Source organism: Schistosoma mansoni, chromosome 3 (assembly GCF_000237925.1).
Source record: "Schistosoma mansoni strain Puerto Rico chromosome 3, complete genome".
Classification (NCBI taxonomy): domain Eukaryota; kingdom Metazoa; phylum Platyhelminthes; class Trematoda; order Strigeidida; family Schistosomatidae; genus Schistosoma; species Schistosoma mansoni.
The window spans coordinates 17,196,604-17,207,202 of NC_031497.1; the positions used below are offsets into that span (position 1 = coordinate 17,196,604).

The 10,599-nt window shown below is 38.6% G+C and overlaps 1 protein-coding gene across 2 annotated transcripts; it reads right to left on the reverse strand.

Annotated features, from left to right (window-relative positions):
* Nucleotides 1-936: 936 nt before the first annotated feature.
* On the reverse strand, nucleotides 937-2,790 carry Smp_079770.1 (putative protein disulfide-isomerase ER-60 precursor (ERP60); the record flags this gene model as incomplete). 2 transcript variants are annotated; one of them, XM_018799451.1, is made up of 7 exons in its annotated part: nucleotides 2,594-2,790; nucleotides 2,348-2,553; nucleotides 2,087-2,315; nucleotides 1,939-2,052; nucleotides 1,608-1,904; nucleotides 1,204-1,573; nucleotides 937-1,169 (listed from the first exon to the last, which is right to left on the reverse strand). In XM_018799451.1, the coding sequence occupies exons 1-7, from the start codon at nucleotides 2,725-2,727 to the stop codon at nucleotides 1,065-1,067; spliced, it is 1,455 nt and encodes a 484-aa protein (XP_018651240.1). In that variant the 5' UTR covers nucleotides 2,728-2,790. The 2 variants fall into 2 exon arrangements, with proteins under 2 accessions (XP_018651240.1, XP_018651239.1); XM_018799452.1 differs by having other exon boundaries at nucleotides 1,065-1,169; nucleotides 2,348-2,790.
* Between the last annotated feature and the right edge of the window lie 7,809 nt (nucleotides 2,791-10,599).

Genomic DNA, 10,599 nt, shown 5'->3' on the forward strand with positions numbered 1-10,599 from the left:
AACATCGACCTGGTCGGCAAGTGATCCCCTTAGAATATTATTTCTGCCTTACAAATGACTTCATTTCGTCTATGCAGCACGGGTCGAACAGATACACTTCTAGGCTACCTCGTTTTGTGCATACTATCATATATTCAATCTATGCAATGTATCTACGCCATGCCAGATTGATACCAATATTATGCCTTTAGGTGGTGTGTGTGAGTAGTTCCACAAATTCTTAGTGCAACCAAAAGAAAACTATATGGAATAAACAACCGGTCTTTCCTACAGTTCCGCTGGTTTTAAGTGAGATATGCTTCAAAGTATACCTGTGCTGCTGTAAGTATTAAGTGATCTTTAACCGTGCGAATGTGAAGGGACCTAAGCCATGGAGTATGTTAAGGATTGATTAGAGAACATAAAGTTCCTATTAGAGCTATATCTTCACGGCATAGACAGATCAAAACCATGAACATCAATTCGGAACGACTGGGGAAGACCCTAGGATATTTGTTTGAAGATCACCAGTCAATACTCCCAAGAAAATATAGCAGGGTTAAGTAATTGGAAGCGTCGCCAAGACTGCTCGTTGAATGCTATAATATGGTTGACCAAAAGAACAATTATGTTACGCACAAATCATCCACATCTTACTGATTCAAGTTGTTAGCCAATGTGACGGGATATTACGTGAATGAAGTGCGTAGTACATATTTCACGTAAGCTCACCTAGATTTCCAACAAATTACCTCTTATATTAATGCAGGGGGATAGAAAACAGGGTAAGCAATCCAGTATAGGAAATAATATGAACACGAAATCGTCCTAACTTTTCGTTAGTATCACAGGAAGCGTACGGGACAAAAATATAAGATGCTTCTAACTAGAAACGTATGTATCCCCAATTGAAAAATTCGATTATGGATGTTATCTGGCAATAAATCAAAATACTAATATTTTCAAAAAACAGGTTTATTACCAACTAAAAGTTGAAATACATCACAATTATGATTTATCAAACAATCAGTAAAAATGAGGAAATAGAATACAATGTTTCGAAAAATAAGATTATTAAAGACATCCTATAGTTCACTTTTCTTTGGATTGCCTGATCTGTCGTACCCAATAAGTTCTTCAGTAGCTTCGCGTGCAAGGTACTTGATGATGTCATTAGTGTCTCGACCACCCTAAAGAATATGTGAGAAGACTCTACTTACTTACCTCGTAAGATACAGGTGAAGATTTCTTTCCTTTAGGGACGAAATAGATAGTTGGGAATCCCCTGACTTGATAAGGCGAAGGGACATCATTGGCGGTTGCATCCATAGCAGCCAAAACCAAATTTGGTTCATTTTTTAGTTTACTGGCTGCTTCCTCGTACTTTGGCATTAGATTTTTACAATGACCACACCAAGGAGCATGAAAGACGACCATTACATCTTTCTCCTCGTTATTTACTATCTCATCAAAGTTGAGTGCAACTAACTTTTTGACTGCACTAGAGTCGTCTGTTGGGAGAGGTTCTGATTTTACATGTGGGGTCAAAAGACCATCTTCAAATTTATTCAAAAAATCAGAGAAGGCATCAAGACTATGACCAAGATAATTATTACGAAAAAACTTACCTAAATTTCTCAAGCTTGTACTTTTTGTCTTTAGATTGGATTACAACCGCTGGTAACTTATCCGCTTCTATACCATAATCAGATATTTCATAAGAAAAATCGTCCGCAAAGCTATAAGCGAAAACCAAATTCTTGAATTTTTGGGGGTTGTCCTTAAGGGTTTTGAGAACACGATTTCTTAGGTATTTTACTCCAGATGGATATGAATCTATGGATTGGTTATTGTATAATACTACTAAATCGGAATTTTCGAAGTAAAATGTATTTGACGGTGATCTATAACCAACCAGTCCCTGGCTAAATTGAAAATAAGACAGGACAACTTCCTTACCCATGTTTGCGAATCCAGTCTTTAATATTGTTAGATTCAAGTTCTCCTTTATAAACAGCGAAGTCATCCTCAAACTTCGTTCGAAGACGTTTAGGCAAGTAGACTCTCAACTCGCTGAAAAATGGTTATTAAGCAATCAATAACTTACTTGTCACTAGGAGTTACAAAAAGATTATTATGACTATGACAAAATACAGCATCGTCAACCATTGATTTTGCAAGAGCCATGAATGTTTTTATTAACGGGTCGCTAGACGATTTTACAAAAGCAAACACAGTTGGCTTGTCGTCTGACAAGACGTTCTCTACATCACTAACAGTGCTGACTTCTTTGGATACAGGTCCTGCTCGGGATATCATATAATTGGCGATTCCATCTGCACCTGAGTTATAATAACATGAATCTTACTTGCATTTCTTGGACCATTATATTCACCGTCTAAATCTCCATTCCTGAAGATTTTCAGAGTAGGGTAGCCACTAACTCCGAACTCCGAGCAGATACTTTCTTGAGTAGTACAATCAACCTTAACGAGCTTAACATCGTTAGTTTTTCCGGATATAATTTGTGCGGCTGAAGTGAACTCAGGAGCTAGTTTTTTACAGTGTCCACACCTGTTTAATATCAAGTTTTAATAAAACCACTCGAAATTACCATGGAGCGTAAAACTTCACCAGAGCAACTGGTATGGACTTTAATTCAGAATGGAAATTGTCTTTAGTGAGCTCAAGGACCTTGCTACACGACGCAAATGCGACGAGGAAAAGACACGACAGCAACCAACGCATCCTTAAGGATTAACACTCAAACGTGTAGCTTTATACGACGCCAGATATGTGTTATTATGTGATTGGTTGGTTGACGAATAGATATAAACAAAACAGTAATTGTCAGATTGAGGGTTCCAATGGTGATCTAGCTTAGATCGATTCATGAATTCAACTAAAAAAAAATATTCAAAGAAAGTTCGTGATGTGGTTCTTCAGAGCTGGCTAACAGTGGTCACTCCGAGTAACAAAATCAGATTCTGATAGTTATGAATAATTTATGAGTCCAGACTAAATGAGGATTCTTGAATTTATAGTGATGTTTGAAAACAATGCAATGTCGAATGCAACCTGAAGAAAAAGCTTATGAAATGGTACATAAAGGGTAATAAGCCATTTAAGCATTTTCTTCGTTGAATGACAGGTTCTTATGAAATCCAGGCTGTTGGTTTGGGAGTTGAGCGTCTACTGAATCTTTTATTCCATTCAACAACAATCTGTTGAAAACTTTTCATGGCACTGGTCGTAACTTGATCACTATAAAGTTTTCACATTTGTTGATATCTCCTAACTTTGGTGTCTTGATGAGGTATCGTATTTTCCAGTCTGTCATCGGTCGTTCGTCCTCCCAAATCTTTCTGAATTGAACATAAAACATCTTTGCAGTTACTTCTGCGTCTGACTTCAGTGATTGGGCTGGTATACTATCTGGTTCTACTGCTTCGTCACTCCTGAATAATGTGGTAGCCAAGTTAATTTCTTTTATTGTTTGTGGGATATTAACTTCTTAGGGGTCTATATCTGCTACTTCAGTATTCAGCCGATTCAGTGGAGATGAGTCATTCAGGACTTCATCAAAGGGTTCTGGCCAACTGCCCTTGAATTACGTTAGTTTTGTCTTCGACTGGTTCCACATAGTCCGAAAGTTCCATATGCCTATATTAGGCTTGGTCGGGTTGTCGGAAGAAGAAATGGCCTCATGATATCCTGAGAGCACCGTTTTTCACCATGTGTCGTCATTATTCGTTTATGCAGAGATTCGTCATCTTTTTAAGCAGTTTCAATAGTTTACATGATTTTTTTCTGGCTGGTACTTCTGAAAGCAGTTCATTTTGCGGCCTTGGGTTGTAAAACCCACTTTTTTTCTGGGTCTGCGCTAGAAGCAATACTGGAAAGTCTCAAGGTGGGGTTGATGTAAGTGTAAGGATTTTGTACTCATGTTGTCCGTCTGATGCATGAACAACGTGGTTTACAATCGAGAGGTGAATGGGGATGGTTTAGTAGAAAGAGCAACATCGTCGGGGGAACTGTGTTATTAGGGTGGGTCGAATGAATGAGTCGTATGTTTGGGGACTTATCGGAGAGTTCAGTCAAGAGGCCATAGATGATAGGGACAGTTTTCAGTGATTGAAGAGGGCTGAAAATCACTTTCTGATCACAGTATGATAAACACAACCCTAAATCATTCGAAGTATCACTCTCAACAGTTTGGGACTGCAAAGTAGAGTTACTGAGGCAGGAAGAGCCCAAGAAGACGTAATATTTGTGCCACAATGTCAAGAATTATATAGCGTAGGTCAACTTGGGTAATTTTTAAAACCGTCAGGTAAATTTACAAGTAGGACATTGTGTACTGTAAGACATCTCAACGCAGTCGCTGACAACTAAGGAAATTGCACGTCATAGGGTAGAAGTGTGGAATTATCTGATATTGTTGTTAGTAGAAGCGCCCATGTTGTGTGACTGTTATCAGGTTGTTATGGCATTAAGACTAAATCTATAAAGGTTATCAATACTGTGAGTGAATGTGGCGGTTGTGGGCAGATGCTTGTTTTGAAATTAGGGGATTGAATAAATTATGAGTTTTAGTAGCACTCGGTTGGATGGTGTATTTCAGTTACAAAACGACCAGAGTTTTGATGCAATCTTCATTCATTTGGGCCGCTAAGATTTTACTGGTTCCAGTGGCGTACTTTTGTTGCATTGTAAAGTATAAGTGACTTGAGATTACGAAGTAACTGAACAAATTGTTTTAGCTATTTTATGAACAATTTCTGCCTGCAGACTAGGGGCAGCACTAGATATATTTTGTTTTTAGGAGGCTCTGCAGTTACATCATTATGATTGTGCGCACAAGTATAGTCATTGGACTCGTGAATAGAAATGGTACTTTGAAACATATGTGGTTGTAAGAAGCTGAATTTAGAGTTTGTGATTCGATTAGCAACAGTGTTTGCTCGATATGTTAATGTCAGCCCTATCACTTGTAATATTCGACGCTCCCTGATAAAAAAACTATATAGTTTTTATTCAGTCCTGGTACATTATATATATATATATATATATATATATATATAGCATTGGGATCAACATATATCAAAATGAACTGTCTGTCGAACAAATGAGCCCATGAAAGTAGTAGGACTTCGGAAAGCAGAAACTCTGTTACTACATAAACCCCAATGAAGTAACTCACATTCCAACTGATAACGTTAGGGTTGGACAGACGCCACATACACAGTTTGTTGGCTCGGTATCCTGTTTACGTACGAGTTTCAAGTAAAGTCGCAACAACGTCGATAATATACAGAGTGAACCAAATAATATACTTAGGAAATTAAGCGATGTTTTTTCCAAAGTGAAATCACTAGAAGATTCTTAGCCGATATATAATAATCGTAGGCCAGAAATCAGGACTTTATCACCTTTAAGCTACTATCATCGAAAGACGTGGTTCCTGATGAACATGGAGATATTATTAAGGCATTATCTGTAATCAATTTTATTACTGTCAAAGTTATCGAGCAAACGATCTCTAGAAATGAGCCGATTTTCTTAAGAACACTTGACACAATCCCGCCTAAATCTGTGGGGTATTTGATGCTGAAAGCATCCAATTTTCAGAATAACTCTTGACAATGTATTCGTCTAAATAAAAAGCACCCAAATTTCTCGTGCTCCATTTAGCAGTTGATAAACTGAAGGAGTTTGAACGGTTATTTTGCAAATTTAGTACAAGTATGCCCGTATAATCTCTGATAAAATCACTAGTCGAAGACTTACGATAAAGCTTACTCCTTACGCAAACAACAACGAATACTGTCCCTTTATCAGCAGGCCCCACTCATGTGACTAGCATATCGCCTCTCAGTCGATACTCTGATTTATCAATGAAGAATGCTAACTTGCTAGGGGGGCCAGATAACCAATATATACCTAATATGGACATAGATTATATACCTTTTCATCTGATGTCTCTTGATTCAACGGCAGAAAAGTTTACTTAGACATCTAGTTCTAACGTGAAGGCTTGAAGATACCACAGGTATCGTAGTTTGACAACACATTACCAGAAACACCTTCTATAATGAAATCGCGCCCACCAAGTGAAATCAGAAGTCAGACGCGAGGAGGTCGGAAGATATAAATAAATATTATTCTTAAGATTACGAAGCTTTGAATTAAGACAATAATTTGTGTTACGCTGAACTCAACTTATCAGACTCGTTTTATCTTCACTATGTATATACACCTCATTCACATTGATTATCTTTTGCACTTAATTGAAACTTTCATAGCATCATCCAAAACTATGACTGTGCTCGCACAAACACTTATTCTAACGTCATATCTTACCGCAATAATAAGTTATTTACTTACTAATTCATTCTGTTTTATTTTATTACTCGTTTTTGCTATACATACATAGTTGTTTATTCTTGTTCTGCGTTAAGATATTTACGTATTCCGCTACTCCTTTATTTCTATTTCCTTAGTTTCTTCCTTTCCTCCCTCAAAATCAATTCAAAATTCTTGCCAATTACGCAGAACCTGATTTATTATTACTATTCTATTATTAATATTTTATTTTCCCTTCCTTTCTCAAACATGGCAGATGTAATGCTAACATTATTGAAAATTGTGTATTATTGCATTTTTGAAGAAACCCGGAATGGTTTCTCCACAGCACTTATGTACTCATAAGATGTTTGTGAATGATGATAATAATAATATATTTGATAGATTATCAACACATCGAGGAGTGACTGGTCTAATCTGTTTACGGATCGCAGAAGTTGAGTACGGCGTTCTCACTTGTGATCTGGTGTGGATGCATGACCGAGCGCCTTCAGGTAGGTGAGTCCATTAAAACAAATGTAGTGAGCATCCAGTGTCGAATACTTACAGAGCTATTTATTTTGACGATTTATTTACCGCTGCAGATCACTCCCCCACCCTGGTGGATGGCCAGCGAGAAGTTTAAAACGACGAGTTTGTCCTTGATAAACACTCTTCTGATAGCTTGATATGTTTAGCAGCGTCTGGTCGTCTTTCATTGCAATAAGGGTCCATGAAGTACGACATAGTAATAAGGAAACAAAGTGCAATCAAAATTTCGGTTCCTCGTAAACTTCATCGCTTTTGTTATCATCTTTTCCAGACGTCCTTGAAAAGAAAAACAAGAATATGTAAGTGCATGTCAAAATACACTCATACGCGCCTAAAGACACAAAGTGGGCGAGAAAAGGTGAATAAGCCCATACACCTGCAATAGCGTAAAAGCGATTTTTAAAGAAAAAAAATTAAATATACACATAGTAATAAAAAAATTTGCATGTCCTTGTTTTATGCTATTTTGGAATGAATATATAAGTATACTTATATCAAATGTTTTCATTATATATAATCTAAAGGAAAATCGAGTTAAGGCAATAATGTTGACTGTTGTCTTACATGCAACAGTTCGTTAAATGTTCCAGAAATCCTACTCTTCTCCCAAAACGCGTTGTTTTAAGTTTAATTTTAGATACTGCCGAAGTATCAACGTGCGTGTTTGCTGTCAGATGCGCTACCATAAGTGTGGTAGCCGTGTCGTTCGATTGTACCGACGGAATATCGACGTGCATAGGATTTCATTCTAAATACGCTGCTTTGATTCGATCGGTGCTGATGCCGTCGTCGGTGCCGTTCTTATCGAATGTATAGCACTTGGGTTAACGCTGAAGAATTTTGAAGGGTCCTTCATATGCTGATTCGACAGGTCGTTGATGTGAGTCTTGACGTATGAACACATGCGTACCTTATCGTAAGTCAGGTTGAACGAAAACACCAGTTGATTGCGGTCGAGTGGAAACAGGTTTGACTGAACGCATTGACTTTGTAAGCATGCTCATGTAGGAGTTTAGATCCATATTCATTTAAGAGGATGAAGGATCCACGAATTCTTCTGGAAGTCGGAGTGCCGTTCCATGAACGAGTCGGGCTGAAGAGTATTCAAAGTCAGCTTTCATTGCATTGCGAATACCTAAAAAGACGAGTGGAAGAGAATCTGTCCACTGTGAACCGTTTGCAGTCGATAGCGAAGCTTTTAGTTGTCGATGAAAACGTTCTACCAACCCGTTGGTTTGTGGATGTTAGGCGGTCGTTTAGAATCGTATGATTCCTAGTAGTGTAGTCAGACATCGGAAAAGTCCAGATTCGAAATTGAGTCCGCGGTCTGTAGTGATAGTTGAACGGCAGCTAAAGTCTGTTACCCACTCTTCGACGAAGTAATGGACCACTGTTTCAGCGGTATTGTCCTTGATGTGTACTGCTACTGGCCATCGAATGAAACGGTCGAGGCAGGCCAAAAGATAAGAGTATCCATCTGACCTGGTAAAGGTCCTACCGAATCCAGATGTACGTGGTCGAAACGAGCATCAGTAGTTTTAAAGGAGCCTGAGGGACATTTATTGTGTCTAATTACCTTAGATTTCTGGCAGCTTACACTGGAGTGTGTCCACTCCCTCACGCCTTTATTCATACCAGGCCAGCAAAACCGTTCTCCTTTAAGCTTGATTGTTGCATGAACACCTGAATGAGAAAGTTTGTGCAACGTATTGAAGACGTTGCGTCGATAATTTTCCGGCACAATTGGAAGATCCCTACCCCTAGATGTGTCACATAGTAAGGTTTCCTTACCTGTTCCAACCTTTTTAATACACAGTTTAAGGCTCGTTGGGGCTAACTCGTGCTGAAGATCAGTGTTTTTTTGAAGCTGGGTGATTTTAAGAGGGCTGATGTCTTGGAAACTGTTCAAGGTAGTTATAAGTGACAAGGTGTTTGCCACTACATTGCTTGCCCCAGAAATGTGTTTTGTATCTAAGGTAAACTGCGAAATGAAGTTCAGTTGCTGAGACTCTCAAATGGAGTGCATCTCTGAAGACTAGCTTATAGTGAAGGTGAAGATTTTTGATCGGTAAAAAGAGTGAATTGTCGGCTTTTTAAGGAGTGTCAGGAATGTCGTATAGAACAATACTTGTCTAATGGTGGTGGAGAAGAGTTGTAGCTCAGGTGGAAGATTTTGAAGGGGTTTTGTTCTTCTGAACGACACCATCAACACAAACTACCCGATGAAAGCTCCACGACCAAACCACTAAGCTCAGAGAACAAAACTCCAACAAATGTCTAATGGCGCTCTACCGAAAGTGCTATAACTCGACCCCCTGTCCTGGTCATACACAACATGTCAGACTCAATCCGGACTAAAAGCCTGGAGGATAAGTAGAAGTTGTCACTTTTAGAGAAATATACTGTTATGACCACTAATTTCTGACTCTCAGAAGTTGACCTTAATGACTCCGAGTTTCGGTTTGCTCAACCAGAGCGTTGGTGCACGAGAAACAATAATAAATCTTAGGAAATTCTCTACCGAGATTTGTCTTCTGTCCTCCCTCTTTTAGTAGATAAAGAGGTCCACAGCTCAACTTTGAGTCCACAAACACCCCGGCCATATACCATTTTACGACGAGAGATAGTCAACCGCCTATCTTTATCATATAGCTAAATAATCCAAAGGCTATTCCACGGTGAAAAATTTTTTTGACGGGTTACCATCGCAGATTTTATATGACCTTCAAGTCTTAGTGAGTGACAACACAGTGAGTGAAGTAGTCCTTAAAGAAGGAGGACACAAGCTCTACCATCCTACATCCAACACTGTTCGGATACACAAGACCCAAACATCTCTCTACTTAACTCAGCAGGTATTGAAGACAGAACAACAGAAAGAGGCCCTCAACTGAATTACGTATGATACATAATGCAAAACAGAAGGATCATCAAAAAGACCAGGTCATAGTAGAACTCATCGTGAGTGTTAAAAGTCTTATTGATGCTGTCGTTAAAATGCAAATGGGTAATAGAGACAGGAGCAGGTTACCACAACGATCGAGATCCAAGTCACAAATGTCCAGACGAGCTAGACAGTTCTGTTGGTATCACTGAAAGTTAGTGTCAAATCAAAACTGGAAGCCTATCTATGTTTGCTAGACCCACGAGATTATCACCAGATAAGCTTAAAATCACTAGAGCTGAATTCGATCACATGCTACAGCTGGGTATTTTCTATTGGTCTGATAGCCAATGTGCGACTCCTTTGCATATGGTCCGGAAGAAAAGTGAAGGCGATTGGCGATCGTGTAAGGATTACAAATCTCTCAACCGTTAAACAACACCAGACAGGTGACAATACCTCAAGTTCAAGATTTCACAAACGGCTTACAAGGTATGAACATATTTAATGACACTGACTTGGTCATGGTTTATTACAATACCCCAGTAGTTGAGAAAGCTATCCCTAAAACAGCTATTACAACGAGTTTTGCACCGTTTGAGTTTGTACGCATTCTATTAGGCTCGAGGAACGCAGCACAAACATCTCAAAGATTTATGGATAACCCACTTCGGGATATTTCTTTTGCATAGGGGTGCGTAAGCAATTTGTTAATTAACAGTCAGGATTTATGATCACACGAATAGCACATGAGAGCAGTGTTAAAACGGCTAAATAAAAATGGAATGAAAATACATCAAAGTAAGTGTATTTTTGGTATTAAAACTCTAGAATTTCTC